Consider the following 22,325-nt stretch of genomic DNA (forward strand, 5'->3'; position numbering starts at 1 on the left):
ACAAAAATGCATAAATTATAATGTTCATCTTGATATTTGTCACACCCATTTAAAACACCCAGAACTAGAAATATAGAAAGTAGAACTAGAACATTATCAGCAACCAGATGTGTTTTTCTGCCTCCTTCCAGAATCTACTTTTTTTTTTTTTTTTAAGATTTATTCATTTCTTAGAGACAGAGTGAGAGGTGGGGAGGGGCAGGGGGAGAGGTAAAGAGAGCCCCAAGCAGACTCCACACAGAGTGTGGAGCCCCCTCGCAGGGCTTGATCTCCCCACCTTGAGATCACGACCTGAGCTGAAACCAAGAATCAGCCGCCCAACCAACTCTACCACCCAGGCTCCCCCAGAACCCACTATTCTGACTCCTAACAGTATAGATTAGTTTTGTCAGTTTTTGAACTTTAATAAATGGAATCATAAAGATGTTCTTTTTTTGGGTCTGCCTTATCTTGCTTGACATTGTTTTTGTGAGATCTGTTGATGCTATGTATAGATATGGTTTATATTCATTCCTATTCCTATTGCTATTCTTATTTTTTACAAGTGATAATCTTAAGGAAATCATTGATGAGTGAAATAATTTACCTAGTGTGCTAGTAAAAATCAATGTCAAGGGGCACCTAGGTGGCTCAGTTGGTTAAGTGTCTGCCTTCGGCTTGGGTCGTGATCCTGGGGTTCTGGGATGGAGGCCTGTCTCAGGCTCCCTGCTCAGTGGGGAGTCTGCTTCTCCTGCTCTTTCTGCCCCTCCCCCACCAGCTCCAGTGAGGGCTCTCTCTCTCTCATGAATAAATAAAATCTTTTTTAAAAAAAATCAATGTCAAATGCAATACTAAGGGAAAAAAATCCTTTGTCTTTATATAAAAATGTAATTTCAAACAATCTCATGTACAATAAGATATATGCTTAAAATATTCAGGTAGAATTTATCTGTTTAGTTAAACTTAGTTATTGTTCTTATCCCAAGTCTCAATTTTATGTGTAGTAATTATTTTAAATAAATTTTAAAAGCAAAATTATGAACACCTATATTTCAGCCAATTTTTTTTAGCACAGAGGTCGCTGAAATAAGAACAGTCTTTGGGGAAGTTGCATTAATGCTCTTTGAATATTAATCACCTGTCAGTATTGTACTTAGTAGCAATCTAAAGACCTATTGAAATGACACTAAAAATGTAGGTTAATCTGCATGCCTGAGCTAAAGTGTACAGACTTATGGTATATAGCAGATTTTGTTGTTAGTGGCAGCTGAATAGAAGTTATCAAGTGGGATTTTGTGGTGTGGTGTTTTACCTGTCATATGTGTATTCTAACTGCAGAAAGACACCTTGTGAAATTGTTCCTAAAAAATTCTAGTACATCTAGTGCACAGTTCTCAATTTGCCCCCCAACTTTTGGTTTATAACAGGATAGTGATAACAATTTGAGCTACTAAAAGACCTAAATTATTTATACAATCCAGCACTCCTTATACAAAAGTATGGTTATTTGGGTAAAAGCATTAATATGTCACAAAAAGGGTGCCTTGTAAAATCTTAATTATTGGACACAGACCACACACACTCCATTCTGGTTCCCTTTTTGTCCTTATGCACCTGCACACCTCAGAGTATTTTCAAATACTCTGGTCTTCTGGCAACAACCTTCATATTTAAAGAAGATCATGCGTATGCGTTTATACTTAGATTTGCCATTGTTATTTTGCATTTATCATTTACAAGAAAAACCACGATTATAAAACAAGTGCAGTGTGTCCTCTGTGCCTGTCATTGGGCTAAGCACCTTCAAATAATCTTATTTAATTCCCCCAGCAACTCTACAACGTACACTTGTCTTTTAATAAGGAAACTGAGATACACAAAGACTTAAGATCACACAACTCGTGATTTGCTGGACACGGAGTTAACTTATCCAACATTTCTAGGGCGAGACCTAAGGAATTGTAGAAATGTCCTCTATTTCATGATATTCCTATTAAGATTTTCCCCTCAGGTTATTTTAATACATTTTATTTCTTTTGTATCGTCATAAAAATGTGGATCTCAGCTAGGCTGATAAACCATCCTGTTTTTATAAAGGAATAACTGCATCCTAAGAAAATAAGCAAATTATTAAAATTCCACAAGGAACATGTGCTTTCCTTCAGGTTAACCAGCCAATATTTGTGGAGGATCCACTGTAAGGGAGGTGCTCTGCTTTGCTGTCTTGAGCCCAGTAGAGGCTGCTGGCCGACTTTTACTATTCGCGACACCAGGGCTTCTCAAACTTTAATAATGTAGTCTACTCTTTCAAAGTATAAAAACAAGTTCATGACCTCTCGGGTTGTTATTTTATGATAGTGTTAATTTAAATGTAAAAACAAATGGCACAAAACTAAAAATCTTAAACCATTACTAAAAAGAAAGTTTTACAAATTAAGCGTAAACAAAACAAAAAATAAGCTTTCTTCAAATACCTGACTCCAATTTAATAGAATGGATAGAACTGACTAAAGCTAAGTAAGATATTGGGTTTAATAGTAAAAAGGTCTAACCTCAGATTTCTATAATTTAGTATGCTTCTGAACTTGATTTTGATGAAAATAACAAATATCTTTTCTGTGTAGGTTGTACAAACCATTATTAATCCTGTAAGGTTTTGTTTTTCACCTCAGAGTAATAAAGCTTAAAGCTATCAGAGAAATTCGCTAATGTCCATTTTAATGGCATGCCATTTGATAATCATTTAAAGCTCTCTCTGTTTACTCGGAGATGAAATTAGCATTGCGGCAAAGGTTTGTACATCCGTAATCCAGTAAAAGCGAAATTTGGGAACTGAGAAATGTTTCACCACGGATTTTCTATTACACTCACTGCTAATGGTCGATGCGAGTTGAACCATGCAAACATAGCATCTGAGCCTTATGTTCATTTGCTCCTTGAATATGGCTGCTGACTGCTCTTCTTTTGTTTTATTATGTGTGCTGCCATGCCATGTGTAATGATCAGATTCTCTGATCATTCTCTGACCCACAGCAAAACGTTTTGCATATCATGCATCTATGTGTCATCTCTACTTCATTTGTTATGCACTGAATTATAAGCACAAAGGCTTATACCAAAATTACATGGTTGTACTCTTTGAAGGGTAGCCATCTAGATGCTTATATTTTTGTTAGATTATTATTGAAATGTAAGCACAGAATTAAAAAAAAAAATCTTGTGGCAAACTCCTGGACAGCTGTGAATATGCCTCCGGACTCTGGGGAAGTACTTCTTTAGGATACAGTGTGGCTTTGTGAATGCACATTCCTCTTGCCTCTCATGTCCACCCTGCTGGGGGCCAAGAAAGTATTCTGTTTTTCTAACATTCAGATACAAAAAATGTACAGAACTGTGTCAAGAGGAATTTTAAAGGAAATTTTTCTTTCTTGGCTTGAGATGCCACACCAGGGTTGTAACAGGGGCAAGTTTTAATGACCTCCATCTGTTGCAGATGAAAATAAGTGGGGCTCAGCATTTGAATTCCTTGTCTGGAATCAGACTTTATAGGCATGAGTAAAATTGGTTTTAGGATTTGGGAGTCCTAGGGACATAAAGCAGCGGAGCAGAAAGAGGTTAGTTTTACATTTGTTGGAAACTTTCCCCCAACGAGCTGCTATTGCCTCCTTTTCTCTTTATTGAGCTGTTGTGTGTGAAATCTTCTGGTTGAACCAGGGGACAACAATCTATTTTGAAAGCATACTTCCCCCGTACTTACACTTAATTTGGAAATAATTACTTTTGTCATACTCAGAGGGAAACACGGTATGGTAAAATTTGCTGCATCTCTCACAGTGCATGAGTCCCTGAATCCTCTTTCATCTCTGTGTTGATTGAAGGTAACCAGACTGACTACTGTTTATCTTAAGCTCTTGTGTCAAGTGCTTTAATCACAGATTGACCTCATTGTAACGGATGGTAGGCCTGTGTCTATGTGGAAGTGGGAAAAGAATATATATTTCCATGTAGGTCTATACTTTTCACCTAAAAGGATGTCAATATCTATACATAAAATTGGAAATCTCATTTTAATTTTGTTCTTGAAACCCATGTTCTGGAACTGTTTTCTAATAACACTTTCATTTATTTGCATTTGCAAAATGCATTTATAATGCATTTTCTCACTTCAGGAGAACCAAATTTTTTAACAGGTTCTAAAAGAATCCAACTTATAGCAAAGGCTACCATGACTCACTGTTGGAGAGGTCCCTGGTGGGATGGCTCAGATGTTGCCTTTCCATTGGGTCTAGACCCTCCAGAACACTGGGAAGATATTTTGCTAAAATTCCAGGGTTTGGATGCAAGTCTTTGACTTGCACCTACATTTTAGAAGTTTGCTTCAGAAAAGAGAAAACCAGCTATGAAAACCAGTTATGTAACAGCAAAAGCAATCTTCCATGTCATGCCCAGTCCCTAAAGAAGGTTCTAAGAGGGTTTATTGGGCACTCCTCAGTGACGCCTCCAGCTCCCTTCAGACCAACATCTTCCTTTAGGCTCTTGCAGTCATGTCTGCATGTGTTTCTTCAACCCTTCCGGATCAGGTGCTCCCTCTAGCTCTACTTATTCACGGCATTCTTTTTTTTACAGGAATGATAGGGCACCCTGATCTTAGTTCCTGAGCTTAATCAGATTAGGCATGTAGACAGATAGTCAACTGGCTTTTAAATGCAATGTGTGCTTTACCACCTCTTTTCCTTGTTCTCAAATGATTATGTTTTTAAGTAGTTTTTCTCAAGCCACCTCATACTTTTTCTAGGTGTATAGATGGTTGAGAGATGTGGGGACAGGGATGTCAGCCAGGAATTCTCTCTCCAGCTGAGTATTTAGCAAGTGCCATGATTTACATACACAAATATGTAGACCAAGGGCATAACAGTGATTCTCACAACTGAAACAAACCTATAGCTCCTAGGCTAGGTATCCGTAGTAACATCTGCTTTGATGCTTGGGGGGGGGGGTGAGATAGAGCCGCAGTTAAGACTAGCTCTAGGCTGATAAACATAAGCTAAATCTTGGGTCTTCCACTGAATAATTGTGTGGCCTTGGAAACCTTCTAAACCTCTTTCCTCACTTATTAAATGAGCATCATCATAATAGTTTCTCTCTCATAGTATTATTGTGAAGATTAAGGATATAATACATCTGGCTGAACCCCCTAGCTCTGTGCCTGACCCCCAGTGAGCGATAAATGTTAACTATAATTATTAAGTCTCATGTACAACATGGCAGTAGTTTCTAGGCATAATCTTTAATATAATGTATAACATATAGCACATAGATTTATTTTTTAAAACTATGTATGGCAAATAATGTCATACTTCCTACCTGTGCCCAAATATTATTTAATTTTAGTTGTTTTACAGTAAATAATGTTTCCTGTGAGGTCTTGACAGAATATAATGCCTAGCATTATCTTTCCCTTTTAAGTGCTGTGGCAAGAAACCCGAGGTGGAAAATATTCCTGGAGTTTAGAATTTGCCACAAACCACAAAATAATTTCATAGAGTAGGCATTTTAAAATGAGTCACAACTCAGTCACTGCAGCATTGCAGATATACTTAGGGCACCCGGCCATGGGCACGGCTCTCAGGAGGGGCGAAGAGTGAGGCATGGCGGCCGTGCAGGGAGGGAAGAATGGTCGGATAGCAGCCAGACCGTGATCCACTTCTACAGCATCAGGGCATGAATTCCAGATGTACAGATTTCAGTCATACCTTTCCACTCTTCATACATTATCTGTCTGATTTGTAAATATATGTCATTATGGTATTTGGGTTAAATGTGAGGTAATTTGGTCCTACGGCTTTCCGTCTTCTCATGTGTAAATCATTTTAACAATATGCAAATAATTCCCAATTTGAGACTCCCAGAGAAAATACTTCCATTTCTATCCCTGTACATCATCACCAGTCATAATAAATAGGTCTGAAAGAGTGTGCCAAGAGGCCCTGCCAAACACATTCTTCGAGGGGGAGAGGCAGGGGAGCCTACCGGGGAGAGGTGCTGGATTATGAGATTTCACAACTGTGTCTCACTTCCTAGTAGGTCAGTGACATCCCATTTCATGTTACCACATTTCATGTTCTCTTTAGTCAGATACTATACCACAAGAAGAATTATAAAGTTACATCAGTGTCTTGGAACCTACAAAGTTTATCATTGTTATTGGGTTAAGATTCAAAAGTTAGGCTTTGCAGGCAAGCTAGAGCGGCCGGGGGACTGTAGCTTCACCTCAGAAGCAGCTCTCCTCTGGATGTTCTGTGGGGAAAATTCAGCTGTTTCTTCCAGGATCAGATGTTGAGAGGCTCTGGGGGGAAGAAGAGGAGTTAAAAAGCAGCCTCCATTATGAGTGCTTATCTTTACCAAGGGATTTTAGTCTGGTATTGTGTCAGCTGGGTTAAATTTAATCTTGTTTTTCCAAAATCACTGGGATCACAAAATTTGCATTGGCCCAGTCCATCCATACCTGCCAACTAGTGCTCTCCTCTTTCCTCAAAGCATCCTCGGAGCTTTCTGTTTTTCCCTTGTAATGAGAACAGATGACTGCCAAGTGACCCATACTCAGCATTCTCCCTCAGACTCATCTGAGAAACCAAACAGTAAAGGAAAAAGGAGAAAAAAAGAAGCCCAGTCCCTTTAATTTCTTTTACGTTTCAGATTCCTTTTTGGCTTGACATTAAGCTCATTATAAGGTCACAAGCATCTTGAAGCGAAAATGAATGGGTAACAGTGGATTTGGGAGTAGTGTAAATTCATCTTCAAATGTGGTTAAAGATTGAGAATAAAGCAGGAACAATTTTTATATTAAGAGTTCTTTTACACTCTTTAATATAGCAGGACGTGTTTCCTGTTGACTTTAAACAACTCTCTAGAAATACTACGAAGTTGCTACCTTATCCTCTGAATTATTCTTCAGTGTTTTAAACTCGATATTGGAGTGTTTTGCAACCAAAGCTTTTCTTACTTGCAGTGTAAACATTTCTGTCTTTCTGTCTTTGATATGTTTTTATTTAACAATAATTCACTGGAGGTCTTTTTTTTTTTTTTCCCCTCACAGTCTGACAGCAATGCGAGCTTTCTCCGTGCTGCCAGAGCAGGCAACCTGGACAAAGTAGTGGAATATCTGAAGGGGGGCATAGACATCAATACCTGCAATCAGGTAAGGGCATGCCTCTGTGCACAATGAAGAAACACTCATTGTCTATAGATATATGCCAGTAGCCCCGGGTTATTTTTTGTCTATTGAATTTACTAAAATATCAGTGATTCAGACTTATGAAAGTCCATTTTCATCCCCTTACCAACTTCTGAAGCCTCAAGCATTTGTATCTAGACCTACTATTGCAGCAAAGTAGATAGATCAAAAATAACAACCGAATGTCAGTTTTGTCTGGGAAATGATCTGGACTGCTCTTAGTGGGAATATTGACCAAAAATAATGCTTTATTTCTCATTTATCATAAACTAGTTGTCCAGACTCTGGTTTCTTTTCTTCTCTGCCATATGCATTTTACTAATGGACAACTGATTGTTAAAATTTGGGATAAAGAAATAAGAGAAAAGGGATGCCTGGGTAGCTCAGTTGGTGAAGCATCTGACTCTTGATTTCAGCTCAGGTCATGATCTTTGGGGTTGTGAGATGTAGCCCCGCATCAGGCTCCACCCTCAGCATGGAGCCTGCTTAAGATCCTCTCCCTCTCCCTCTGCCCCCCTTCTCCGTCCCACTCACATGCATGTGCTCTCTCTCTCTCTCAAAAAAAGAAATGACAGAATAAAATAAAAATTATTTCCTCCCTTCTCCCTAATTAGTTTTAAAAAAATGGATTAGAATGAGAAGAGTTTTAAACTGTTAGCTTAAATGAAGTGTTTGGATTATTCATTCATCGTATTCATTCAATAAGGACTCTAGATGATATTATACATCTTAGATATTATTTGGTTTCATGGATGTTGAGATTTTGTGTTATTTTTTACTAAGATTTTTATGCCATGAATAAAGTATCTAGTAGACTTCAGTGTTCACTACAGTGTGGTGAATGTTGGTGGTGCATGCGTGTGTGTGTGTGTGTGTTTGACAGAGCTGACTGGGAAGTGAAAAGTCCTGGCTAATTTTAAGTTAACAAAAAGTAAATGATACTCAGTTCTTATCTGCTTCATAGACTAACCTAACTTCTTGAGTTACTTCAAAAAGTTTTTAGCGCCTAACATATTTTTTCTTATATTGGCCAACTGTCTACTAACATGTTGCTATAAAAGGGAAAAACATTTATTTTTGTAAAAAGGTTACACAGTGTCATGAAACCACCCAAAACTTAAAGCCCAGACTGAAATTGAAATTCCATCTCCACTTTTATCAAGTCATTTCAATTCAGAAAGTGACACTTTTCTAATCTCTAAAACAAGTATATTCAATCTTATGTCACTGGGTTGCAAAGTAAATTATGAAATTTTGGAAAGGAATAAGGTGTACATTTTCTAATTGTAATTACTATATAGAATTCACCAAGAATCAGAAAAATTAAAATTGACCTCCATACAGCATATGAGATCGAGTCTCCTCAGTCGCCTGAATTTACTAGGTATAAAGTTAAGGGTTGTTGTCTGGTGTTGGTCTTTATTATTATTCAAGAATGTACAGTAAATAGAGATTAGAGAAATAAAGTAACTAATGTTAACTAGCCACTGTGTATCAGGCTTTCTGCTGGGGGCTTTACATGTGATGTTTCATCAATCAGCAGAGACAAATGTTATAAAGTAGGCACTTGCCGGAATTTACAAATGCAGAAACAGAGCCCGCAAGTGGTTAAGTGATGTTCTCAGGGTCACACAGATCTGTCTCTCTCCCATGTACAAGTGTTTTCTACTGCAGGAATGTTCCTGAGATGTTGGGATCCTCCCTTCAGAGTGTACAGTGTGGTTTCCTTTATCTTGAAGCTCAAATCTTTTTTAATCTACCATTGTTAATGTAAAAAGAACTTGATTCATTCTTAAATTAACATAATAGAAGTTGAAAAAAACTTGATTTTTTATTTTTTTGAAGGTTTGTTTATTTACTTATTTGAGAGAGAGAGAGAAAACACAAGTGGGGGGAGGGGCAGAGGGAGAGAATCCTCAAGCAGACTCCCTGCTGAACAAGGAGCCCGGTGCTGGGCTTGATCTCATGATCCATGAAATCATGACCTGAGCTGAAACCAAGAGCCAGCCATCAAACAACTGAGCCACCCGGGTGCCCCATAGTTAAAAGAACTTTTAAGTCAAAGAGCACCACTACCAGGATTACGACTAAAACTCAAATAAAATATAGAACAGAAAATAATGTCCAAACACCTAGGAAGGCAAAGGGGGCAACTCTGTAGCCAAAATACTGCTATATCTAAATATGTAAAAGTTCAAAGCTAATAAGGCATATGAAGGAAGAGAAGAAAAAGTGTCCATTATTTTGCTAGTAAGCGTGGGTTTCTGGGGAGCATCATGACATGTAACATAGAAACCAGGACTTTCTGTACCCTGCTATATTTCTCAATGAGAGGCAATCTGGGCTGCACCAGCTTTCCAAAAATATCACGTGTGTTGGCGTTCTACGATTCCTTAAACTAAAATTTGGATGCATTTTTTTTCTTTATAAAATTTTTCTCATAACTACCATGAGAATTTTGAAACTTAATCCAAAAATACAACTTGGCTTTTCATCATTTAAAGGATATGAGAAAAATTCATAATTTTGGCACACAACAATTTTCTTAAAAAAAAAAAATTCAAATCTTCATTTTTCTTTTCCGAATGGTTACAGATCTCTTAACTTCTGTTTGCTTTAAAAGATTAAACTGGTAATTTATTTTATTATCTCTTGTACACTCAGAAAAGAGAATAAATCTTAGCATTTGCTCCCTATCTGAAACTCATGTATACTTAATACTTTTCTTCTTTTAGTAACTGTTACCAGTCTAATAATGTTATAAACAAGGTTAACATCCAGACATTAAAAATAGACTCTCTAACCTTTTCATAAAAAATTTATAGCCAGTTAAAGTCAGTAAAAGGCTTAGAAGATTCAGGTACTTTTACCATGTATAAAATTTATTGGTTTCACTGCAGTGACTTAGATTACTTATCATTTATTGGCCATACTCCTAGATATAACACTGAAAGTTAACAGTTTTTAACGTGTCCTGATTTTTGGTCTTGACCCTTTACTACTGAGGTGTAAAAGTCCAAAATTATCAGTTAGATCCTGTGCTTCCTCTCTCAGAAACAGAAGGCAAGGTCAAAGCACCATTTTCAAAATAATGTTAATGTTCCTAAAATATCAGCCTTTACCAACAAGAAGGTACACCCAACAATGACTTTGTCATATGTTCACATAGTTATGACTCAGACCACAAAGCATTTTTGGAAATCACTTTAAGAATGTGAGTGCTGGAATCCAAATTCTCATTTTATCCACTTACCAGCTATGTGACTCTGGGCATTCAGTTTTTCCAGGACTTAGTTTTCTCAACTGTAAAATAGTGATCATAACAATACTGGAGTCATAGGATTGTTATGATCATTAAATGAGAAGTTTGCAAAACGCTTAGGAAACTGCACATTCAATAAATAGTAGCAAATGATAATCCCTATTATAATAATAGGTGGTGCTGGTTCTCATAGGCAGAACAGATCATAAAAGGTATTCTCATAGCTTGTGTCATCAAATAGGAAAGGTCACATTTAATAGCAATTTGGTGACAGTTTCTTTTTATCTGGGTTAAATTAAGCTAAATTTTTTTTTTCCTGGTACTAAAATCTTTTTTACCAATGCCATTTGGATCCATCCAGTCTGGACCTCTCTTTAAAAATACCAAAACCAATTATATTAGCCTGGGAATTTATAAAGGAAACGAAGATGAATATTTGAGAATTAAACTCCTAGAATTAATGGACTATGGAATGAACTATATCCAGTTTCCTAACCAGTTAAATGGGGCACAAATATATCCGCAAATAATATTGTCACATATTTATCATTTGACTTCTCATTTAGAAGAAGCAAATGGTGGTGTATCTGTCTGGTTCTGGTTATATGTGCCCTTTTGTTTCTGGATTCTGTATTATTCTCTAATTCTCTTTGGTGCATTCATACAGGTCCTTGCTCTATACTGAGTAGTGCCGATTCAGACTGGATTTGAATAATGTCTGCCTAGTATTTTGAGTGCTTAGAATTTTTAGTTTCTTTTTTTTTTTTTTTAAGATTTTATTTATTTATTTGAGACAGAGAGAATGAGAGAGACAGAGAGCACATGAGAGGGGGGAGGGTCAGAGGGAGAAGCAGGCTCCCCTCCGAGCAGGGAGCCTGATGTGGGACTCGATCCCGGGACTCCAGGATCATGACCTGAGCCGAAGGCAGTCGCTTAACCAACTGAGCCACCCAGGCGCCCTAGTTTCTTTTTTTTTTTAAGATTTTATTTATTTATTTTTTTAGAGAGAGATTGAGAGTGAGAGAAGGGGGTGGGGGGGAACAGAGGGGGAGACAATGAGAATCTCAAGCAAATTCTGAGCTGAGCGAGGACCCCAATGCGGGGCTCAATCCCATGACCCTGAGATCATAACCCGAGTCGAAACCAAGAGTCAGACACTCAACTGACTAGCCACCCAAGCACCCCAGAATTTTCAGTTTCAATGTTGATAGCTGTTCAATGCAAAGTAATTCCAGTAAAGACTTTTCATAAGTTACTTGCCCATAACTCTAAAAAGTTTTGTCTCACAGATTTAGGAAGAGGTTTGAAGTGCAACTCTTATTTCATTTAAAAAATGCCAGGGTTATGGGGCGCCTGGGTGGCTTAGTTGGTTAAGCGATTGCCTTCGGCTCGGGTCATGATCCCAGAGTCCCGGGATCGAGTCCCACGTCAGGCTCCCTGCTTGGCAGGGAGTCTGCTTCTCCCTCTGACCCTCCTCCCTCTCATGCTCTCTGTCTCTCATTCTCTCTCTCGCAAATAAATAAAATCTTAAAAAAAAAAAAATTTAAAAATGCCAGGGTTAGCTTCTTGCAAAGTATTTCTATGATTGTCTTCTTAAGTACTCTGCTGCAGTGGTTTAGATGAAAACAGAACAATTTCTGCTCTGGGAATTCTCTTGAATGCTCTTTTCTATGACTAAAAGACATGGATTTTTTTTAACGATTTTATTTATTTATTTGACAGAGAGAGAGAAGCAGCAGAGGGAGAGGGAGAAGCAGACTCCCCACTGAACAGGGAGCCCAATGCAGGACTCGATCCCAGGATCCTGGGATCATGACCTGAGCAGGCAGACACTTAACTGACTGAGCCACCCAGGCCCCCCAAAGACATGGGATTTAGTACATAACTCCAGGAGCCCCTCCACTCTCCCTAATTCATCTCAGATATTATAATCACATTATAATCACATTCTTTCTGCCAATCTGAACTCAGGCTCACCATTTGTTCATCTATTTATTCAAACATGTAATGTGTGTTTGCTGTATGAAAGCAGAGACAAAAACCCCCTCTGGTATAGCTTAGAATCTACAGCATGAAAAGAGAGAGAAAATCACCAAGCAAAAAAGTAAAATATGTGAAAGGAGAGACTGTAATAAATGATTGGGAGAAATACACAGCAAAGCAGAAGGAGAGGGAGCAGAAGGGAAGTGATGTGTCATTTTAGATAGGATGGTCAAAAGAATGCCTGAAGAATTTGACCAAGGAAGCCCTGCACTATTTGGAGGGAATATATTTTAGAAGAAGGCTTGACGAGTGAGAAAGCCCCAGGGAGGGAGCATGCCTGATGTGTTCTGGGGGCAGTGAGAAGGCTGGTGTAGTTGGAGTAGTAGGAGATCGGGGAGGAGAAGCAGGAGGTCAGGGAGAGCCATCGGTGGCACCAGGTCATATAAGACCTTGTAAGCTACTTTAAGAACTTTGGCTTTAATTCCGAGAGAGAACAGAAGTGATTAGAGGGTTTTTAGCAGAGGAGTGACATAAGCTGACTTAAGTTTAAATAGTAACCCTCAGACTGAAAAGGAGAAAGGGCAGAGGAGGAAACGCTTTTGTAATACTTTAGGTAAGAGATGAAATGTTCTAGCCCCAGACAATAGGCAGGAGAGATGGTAAGATGTGGTTGGATTCTGGATATATTTTGAAGATAGAGCTGATAGATTTTTTTTTTTTTATGGATTTAATGTACGATAAGAGCAAAAGAGAGAAGCCAGGGATGAAGGTTGAGGTCACAAGGAGAGTAATGAGGGTTGAAGATTCATTAACTGAGAGGAGAGAGAAGGTAGGAAACACTCATCAAGGAAAGTGGGAGAGAGCAAGGGTAGCAGAGCTTGACTGCCAGGCAGCATTAAGAGCCTACTCAAGGATCGTGACCGGCTAGCATGGATGTGTGTTCTTTTGCAGCTATAGTCAGGCATGGATTCAGATGGAGTGTTATATACAACCAGGAATGTGGTTTAGCTAAGCATGCATAGTACAGATAGAGAAAGACAAGTGAACTGAGGATGCATGTAAGGGGATGAATAAAATGATTTTAAAGATTATTCATGGAATATAGCTCCACTGAGTGAGGATTGGCACATAAGAAGTATCCAATTAATATTTGATAAATAAATAATTGAATGAACACAGACATTTGGCCAGCCACTTAAATTAGTCTGAGTCTCAAATTATCCATTCTTGAAGTGAGAAATAATAATACTTATGATATCAAATAATAGTTACCTTTGTTGCACATCCACAATATGGCTTATCACTATATTGCATACTTTATAATCTCTCAACATACTTCTCTATCTCAAAGGGGACTACTAGGGGATCAAATTATACGTGTGAAAACCCATTGTGTTATGCACATTCAGGAGACCAAAGTATGGCTCTGACAATTGCAGTTAGATAGAATTTAATTAAGTTGTATAGCCATAATTGATGATCTCAGTCAAACTAGAAGAGCTGGATGGACAGGTTTGGGGGAAGTTCTAACAAGTTTTATTCCTTCCAACTTAATCAGAATTGTCATTATTTCTTTCAGATAATTTATAATTCTGTGTAATAGTTAGGAAAGTTCTGGTCATGCCTCCTCAAACATCTATTCTGCTTTCTAGATGGAAAGACCCAAGTTTTATCAGGTTATGTTTACAAACCATCTCTTAAGGCAGTATTTTTTCTAAATAGAGAGGAGACTTTTTTTGAACCCTGAGAATACATCCGTGTGCTTCAGTTTGAGAAATACTTCATTAAAATTTGGGTGTTCCTTCAGTGATCACTTGGCATCAATTGACACAGTCATATTGTGTCATGACCAAGAAATTACTAGATGGTATTTAATTAAATGTGATTATCCAGATGATCCAGAATAAATTTCTATTAACTTTTTTTAGATTGGCATTAAAATGAAAATGTCAAATAAAACATTCTCAGAGAATCCTGAAATCCTTAAGAACACATCAAGGGATTCCAGACTGAGAAAAGCCCCTTTAGATTAAGTGCTTCTCTCAGGATCTAATTTCCTCTTACGCATGTTCATGTTAACCAGCTTCAGCTTCAGAGAGTGAACTTTTCCTGATTGTGTTTTCAAAGGCTAAGAGATAGACATATTTATACCTGATTTGTCCATGCACTGACTACGTTTACTGACAAATGTAGAATAACTGGATGAATTAAGCAGACTCCTATTTACCTCCATATGGTACATACTACTCATTAGCTCACTGAGTGTCAAACATTCTTGAAGTAGACTTTTTCTTGTGCTAGGTGCCATGTTAAGTGTAGAGTTTACAAAGATGAATAGGATTTGATTCTCACCCATGATAAACCTTGCTGGGAAGATTAAACAGAGAACACAAATGCAATAAATTGTAAAACAAACTAAACTTTGTGATTGCTCAGAGGATAAACTAAGCCAGCTTGTGAGTCTTAGGCAAACTGGAAATTGATATGAGATGCAATTTGTAGGAATCATTTTATAATGATGGAAAGCAGAGTAATGGTATATTACTTGGAAGACTCTAAAGCCAACTTCATTGTTGTATGACTCTTTCCTCGCTCTCTCCATATTCTTTTAGGGTGTAGCACACCAAATATAGCTTATTTTTAATTAAAAATTTTTAAAAATGGGGAGAAAATTAGAAGTCATTGTAATTCTCTAATAACATTACTAAACTTTCATTTTATATGGGTGTCTTGAAATGTAGATTTTGTTGCTAGCACAGTTTGGCATACAATAAATGTTCAGTAAATGTTTTAATATGTGAATAATTGATATTCAACTGTTATTTTGTTTTGAATTTAAGCTTTCTCTAGTCCTTATTAAATTTAAACTCTGTACCATGTTTTTATCTGAGTTTAATATTTTGTACAAAATTGTTTCTTCACTTAGAAGTAGGAGGATGGGGGGCACTGGCTGACTTAGTCAGTAGAGCATACAACTCTTAATATCAGGGTTGTAAGCTCAAACCCCATGTTGAGTGTAGAGATTACTTAAAATTAAAAAAATATAAAAAAGGAAAAAAAAGAAGAAGTAGGAGGCTGGGCACATACTGGAATTAGCTATGGAACTTATTTTAGGTTCTGTTCTCCCTCCTTGCTTTCCTTCCCTTTGAGATTTCCCCTCTCCCCACTCTTTCCCCTCCTTCCCTCTCTTACTTCAGTCTCATCCTTGGCCCCTGGAGGCACATCCACTCCAGGCTGCAGCACTACGGAGTTCTTACATTTCATTAAAAAAAAAAAAAAAAAAAGCGCTACTGATTGGTTCTGATACATACTCCTTCTCCTTGCTTACTGATTTTGATAAATTCTATGTTAGAAGGAGAAAAATCCAGGTTTTTAATGCCCTCTTTCAAGATGAGTTGACTGAAATATTGAATGAGTCAGTGATAAATATACAAATACAAGATTTATTCTCTTGGATATTTTCTTTAAAATCTTCTGGAAATTATACTCCCATTACTGTCATCTGATTTAAGAACCACAGAATTTTATTGCTGTAAGAAACTTAAAGGCTCAACCAATCTATTCCTTTTTACTTTAAATTAAAACTAGCTAAGCTTGACATGGATATGATAATAACATTTTAGAATGCATTATAAAATTCCTTTCTAATTTTGACACATTTGGATATTCTATGTCTAGAAAGGGGATAATTTTTCTCCTTAACTACTGACTTATTATGAGAGACTGAGATATTTCCTATTCCACAGAATATCAAATAGAATTAATGAGAAATTGAAGTCTGAAGAAGGCTAAATAGGATTATAATGCAGGGCCCATAGATTTTTTTTTTTTAAATTGTAGGGGCTAAGAGTATAGTTTCTAAGCTAGAATCACCAGGTAGTTCATAATTCATAATGTTCAATTTAAGGTTAAGTGAGTTAATGCAATTAAAAGCTTAGAACCAAGACTGACACTTAAGAATAAGTTATAATAAGTTTTAGCTATTATTTAAATAATTTGCTGCCAACTTTTAAAGTTAATATTTAAATCTCTTTAACCCATGACTGTCATAATAAGTAGCTCAAATAGTGTTCTTCCTTTGAGCTTCATATGCTGATTTGCTTTAGCACATATGAAATCAAATATGAAAGAAATAATTTATCCATTATTTCTCGTAAAAGTTAACCAAAGAAATGAGACTATGTGAAAACATTTAAATTAGGAGAGTTAAAGCTTTCAGTCATAAAATAGCAGTTCTTTGAATTATTGACAAGGATGATTACTAATGGACCAGGTTCCCGTCTGCTTCCTAGGTTTCTTTAGAACTGAAAATACTTTTTAAAGTAAATCATTTCTGCATGAATTAATAATTTCCCTAGTCCAGGTAAACATTATATGTTAGACTCAAAAAAGCTCAATTCAACTCATCATATTTAACCAAATCTCAGTGCCAGAAAACAGGAGTGAGGAGTATATGCATTTATTACTTCTGTCACCTAACCAGGAAATCATAATATTTTACATTTGTATATTATTTTACAGATTCAAAATAGCATAAATGTACATTATTTTATATACTTTAAAAAATAACTATCTGAAGTAGGCAGAGTGGGAAATTTCCCCGTTTTACTAATGAAGAAACTTTAAATCGTGTTGTTGCTAGTAATGGAGAGAAATGAGGAACTCTGGTTTGGGGGCGTTGCCTCCGGTGCACCACGCCCCCTGTCACAGCCCTGGATGTGCACGCGGTTCAGTGGTGACTTCGCCCGCATTCTCAAAGTGAAGAACTCTCCTTTGTCCCATCATCATCCTTCATGTTTGCATTGCAGCATTCATCAAAAATAGGAATGATTAAATTCAGAAAATTCAAATAAGCATACCATAGAAACCACTCCTCTCTTAGAATGGTCTTGGTGAACGTCAGGTTTTTACTTACTCAGTCTGAGAGGATATCTGGTTTCCCCAAGATGCCCTCATGTCTTGGGTCTTGCCAAAACCTGCTTAGTTTGTTGTTGTTGTTGTTTGTTTTTTTTGCTGTCTAGACCACCTGTGTGCACACTCTCTCTCTCTGACACACACGAGTGTGCATGTATGCTTGTGTATTGTGAAAAGTTTCACCAAAAACAAAACAGAACAAAAACCCCAAACAAAATCAACACTTGCTCATCCACAGTACATTCTATTTTTCTTTATTCCACTTTATATTTTAAAATGTTGATTGGTAATCCATTAAATAGATTTTATGACCCACTTATGCATCATGACCTACAGTTTGAAACTTGGTTTAGAACTTAATTATTTTAACTCAAAAAACATGAATTTGTAAATCAGATCAAGTATGGATTTTTGCTATTCCTTTTTTTTGGTGGTGAGGGTCTTTGAGACAAATCACTTGACTTCTGAGAATTTTAGGGCCCTTCTCTGCAATATATAATAATGTGATATAACATATGTAAAATATAAAGTATAATAATGATATGTATGTCATTAAGTTTTTCATTGTTTTATTCATCAAATATTTATTTCTCAGCCCCCATAACCTCTTCATCCCTCTTGATCTTGCTAAGATTTTGAAGAATTTAAAGAACTCTTTCTCCTTCCGGGCTAGCTCACCATCATATTTAAATTCATTCTCTGTATTTTGCGGATTATATGGTAGAAAGACTTGATGGGGCTGGACATGGGGAAAGACAGGTGGCCAACAAAGGAGCAACCAGCCAGAAGCACTATGGATATCTGGGTGGCCCTGGATCATAGATGACATGGAGATCTGGAAGTGGATTTTACAAAGTGATATTTTTCTTTTTTTTTTTAAAGGTTTTAATTTTTTTTTAAAGATTTTATTTATTTATTAGAGAGAGAGAGAGCACACAAGCAGGGGGAGTGGCAGAGGGAGAGGGAGAAGCAGGCTCCCCACTGAGCAGGGGGCTTGACAAGGGACTGGACAGGGGGCTCAATCCCAGGACCCTGGGATCATTACCTGAGCTGGAGGCAGGCACTTAACCGACTGAGCCACCCAGTCACCCCACAAAATATTTTCAAAGCATTCTTATTCTAAGCATTTTTCCTTATGAAATGATCAATGAGCTATCAAATTCCAAGCCTCATTGTAAATTAATAAATACCTTACTAAACATTCATCATTTTTGAATTATAAAGAAAGCCTTGAAGATCTGAGAATAACTCACTAGTAAAACAACTTTCCTCATGGATCATCATAGTTTGATTTCCTTTTTAAATCAGAAAGTTTTAGAGAGCAACAAATGACATGGTAGAATCAGTTAAATTGTGTATGACAAAGGGGACACATTGATTGCTTTGCTGTTTCCAATCTTCATAAAAACTGAATGAATCTTGAATTTTATGACAGTGAGTACTCTTAGTTTTGAGCAACCACCATGAAAGAGGTGGGAAAGGTGTAGCTAGATTATGGCTAGGTATAAGGAGTGAAAATTGGGTTGGGAATATATAAACAGGTTATTTTGTTTTGAGTTTGAATTCTTTTTCTCCACGTAATTTCTTTTGCTGATGTCATTTATGCCAATGGAAGTGTGAAGTTATAAATAATATTTCATAATTATTTGTATCTCTATATGTGGGCATGTAGTTCCTCTTGAAAAGAGCTCCTGGTTTAAGACATCTCTGACATAGGGGCCCCATTCAGAGTGGGGGTGGGGTGGGGGATTGGGAGTCAAGTTTCACTTTCTTTTCTCTATTATTGCCCTTTGATTGTCCCCATTTGCTCTCCCATCTTTTTCTTCTAATATATTTTTTTAAGATTTTATTTATTTATTTGACAGGAGAGAGACAGCAAGAGAGGGAACACAAGCAGGAGGAGTGGGAGAGGGAGAAGCAGGCTTCCTGCTGATCAGGGAGCCCGATTAGGGGCTCGATCCCAGAACCCTGGGATCACGACCTGAGCCGAAGGTAGACAACGACTGAGCTACTTAGGCACCCCTTTCTTCTAATATTTTTTAAGAACTCATATATTTCAATGCCTCCTTCCAAATATTTACATTTTAGTAGAATTAAGGAAGTTATGTAAGTTAGTTGTACTTTTCAGATATGCATAGGACAGATTGGAGTACCCTTAACTCAACATGTAAGATTTGCAAAGTAGAGTAGCCAGAGATTTGAAAAAAACACAGACAAGTCTATGTAGCACAGAGGTGATTTTCAGTTGTTTAATTATAAATATTTTGGGGCTCTTTGGAAACAGAAAATATGTCACATGTCCTTTGCTTCTCCCTTAGAATCTAGCACCTAGAGATGAGCATTTGGTGGGTGCCTGGCAAACACTTGTTGATTATGGATTTGTACTAAGATGCAAAACAGCCTAATGGATTTTGATGCAAACATTACCTTTATGTACGTTTAGCTGTACCTGCTTGAATCTGTTCTTCACCTTTTCCAGATGGACTACTCTATGTCTTTTCTGTATGTGCCAGAAATGTAACTAACACTTGAATGGCTCTATAAAAATTTTTATTGGCTATCTGTTCTACCTGGGGTTTCATGTACTAGTTTTATATGATCATAGAAAAGCAGTCAATGGGGAAAATAGCTCATAAAATCAACAAGAGAAATGGTGATTACAGCTTACTGTAAAATCTGATTGTAAATAATGTTATAAAATTGCTTTATAAAATTTTAATAGAAGTGCTAAAGAAAAAAATCTGCCCTTTAAGATTGATTAATTTGCATATAGTTGGGGCACCTGGGTGGCTCAGTTGGTTGAGCTTCTGGCTCTGCGCTAGGGGTGGAGCCTGTTTGGGATTCTCTCTCTCCCTTTGCCCCTTCCCTACCCCCCCAAATTTTTGCACATGGTTGTTTCAAAGTAGCATTAAGATTTTTTTTTAAATATTTGGCATATTTAGTCATTTTAATGATATTCTTTAGAAATAGCGTTATTCCAAAAGTTGTAGAATCAAAGGTGATACCTTGCCTGGGACTCACAGATCTACAAGCGCTTGCTTACAATAAGAGGTCAATGAATATTTGTTGATTGTTTCAAAAGACTCAAATTCATATTATTTTATCAACATTAATTTATATATATCAAGGACTTATCAATAGTAGCCTGCTCTGGTTGGTTCCCATTCAGTATATGGTGACATTAGCTGGTAGGGTCAGCCCTGGGACTCCCAGGTACAGGAGGACCTATAGTCCTGGGGACTGACACAGGCATCCTGGACAAGAGCAGCAAGGAATGCTTGAAGGAGGTGGAGATTTGAGCAGGATGTTCTGAAGGTTCTGGTAACCAGAATCCCAGCTATTGGGTCTACTGCACCCAAGGTCCCCACAGTAGTACCCATGCAGGTCCCAGCAGCTCCTGTGATTTGCCCAATTATTGTGACCAAAACATACCAGCAGATCCAACAGACTCTTGGACTCACAGTTCCTCCCATGGTGAGTGGTTCACTTAGCTTTTGCCCTGATGATTGGAGTCACCTGGGCAGTCCAGAGGCTCGGGCATGTAGCTGTGGTTCCCCCAAAGGACCCCTATCCTGCATCTGGCCTTCATTTCCCATTTACTACAGAGAGCAGATTGTGTTCTTCCCTCTGCAGCAGGTAGTCATCCCACCTCTGGTTCTGCCAGTCCTTGTGGGCCCCCTATGATGCTTCCCCCAGTGGCTGGCCCCCCACTTCCCATCTCCATGGCTGCTCTGAGGCCTCTCCTGGAAGGGCCAGCAACTCCTTAGGAGCTGGGCTTAGGCCTTGGCATTGGGCCTGAAAGAGAAGGAAGAGGCACGGTGGCTGCAGCAGCTGGGCTGAAGACTAGTGCATTGGTTACTGTGGAGGCAGGAGGCACCCCTGTTGGTCCTAAAGTCATTGGGCTCATCCTTCCAGTAGCCCTTTCCATGCCTTTGCCTGAATATGAGTCTGAGCCCCTCCCACTAGGAGTGTGGGAGGGAAGCCTACCGCCCCCACTCTGCATTTCTGGACTCCTGCCCTGAGTCCGTGGACCCAGCCCCCATGCCTTGGCCTCATGGTTTTGGAGGTCCCAGAGATCCTGGTTAAGGACAAAAAGGAAAGAAAGCCAGAGAAGTTGAAACATTACATTTGTTAGGCACCTGGGAGGATCCTAGCTTGCTGGAGTGGAATGCAGATGACTTCCACATCTTCTGTGGGGATCTGAGCAATGAGGTGAATGATGACATCTTGGCACGCTCCGTCAGCCGCTTCCCATCCTTTCTTAATGCTAAGGTGACCTGCGACTAGTCTGAGGGAAGACCGAGGGTTAGTCAGCTTTCAAGGACCCTAGCAACTATGCGCAGACCACGTGCGCACCAGGCGTGAGATGAATGGGAGGTAGTGCGCTCATGCCCCCATCAAGCTGCACAAGAGCAGGTGGAAGGACTGGAAGCTGGACGTGGTGTGCAAGAAGCAGAAGGAGAAGACATCAGGCATAAGATAGGGTTTCTGGCTAAGCAGCTTCTCCCTCCCTCCTAGGTGTTGGCTCCTCTCCACAGTTCTCTTTGGAAAACCCCCAACTATTCACCCATACATCCTCCCCCAAACCAGTTTCAATAAATTGACATTCATTAAAAAAAAAAAGGCTAAAATAATGGCACACAAGTGGTGCTCATAAATGTTTATTTCTTTATTGTTGTCCGCACATTTTCATTGTCATCATTATCATCATTTTTATAGATCAGATCTTTAGAGGACAGAGAGGCTAAGTGATTTGCCCAAAGTCACACATCTGGTTAGGAGCAGAGCAAGGACCTGATTGCATTTCTTATTCCCAACACCATGTTATTATTTCTGCAGTTGACCACACTGTCTTTAAAAAAAAGAAAATAGAAAGATGAAAGGAAGGGAAGAAAGAAAACAATTTCAGTCAGTTGCATACAAATGAGAAACATTTAACCTTTTAACAACCTT

General features: G+C 38.1%; 1 protein-coding gene and 1 pseudogene across 8 annotated transcripts in view; both read left to right on the plus strand.

Moving 5' to 3' along the window:
- ANK2 (ankyrin 2) overlaps positions 1-22,325 on the plus strand; it is a 322,635-nt gene that overhangs the window by 121,394 nt on the left and 178,916 nt on the right. For all 8 annotated transcript variants that reach the window (XM_035030308.1, XM_035030300.1, XM_035030302.1 and 5 more), the window contains exon 2: positions 7,076-7,177. In XM_035030308.1, the coding sequence (XP_034886199.1) occupies positions 7,076-7,177 (102 nt within the window). The remainder of the gene's footprint in view (positions 1-7,075; positions 7,178-22,325) is intronic.
- LOC118026986 lies at positions 17,103-21,855 on the plus strand (annotated as a pseudogene).

This window comes from Mirounga leonina, unplaced genomic scaffold (assembly GCF_011800145.1).
Source record: "Mirounga leonina isolate KUSES-001 unplaced genomic scaffold, KU_Mleo_1.0 Mir_357, whole genome shotgun sequence".
Lineage (NCBI taxonomy): Eukaryota > Metazoa > Chordata > Mammalia > Carnivora > Phocidae > Mirounga > Mirounga leonina.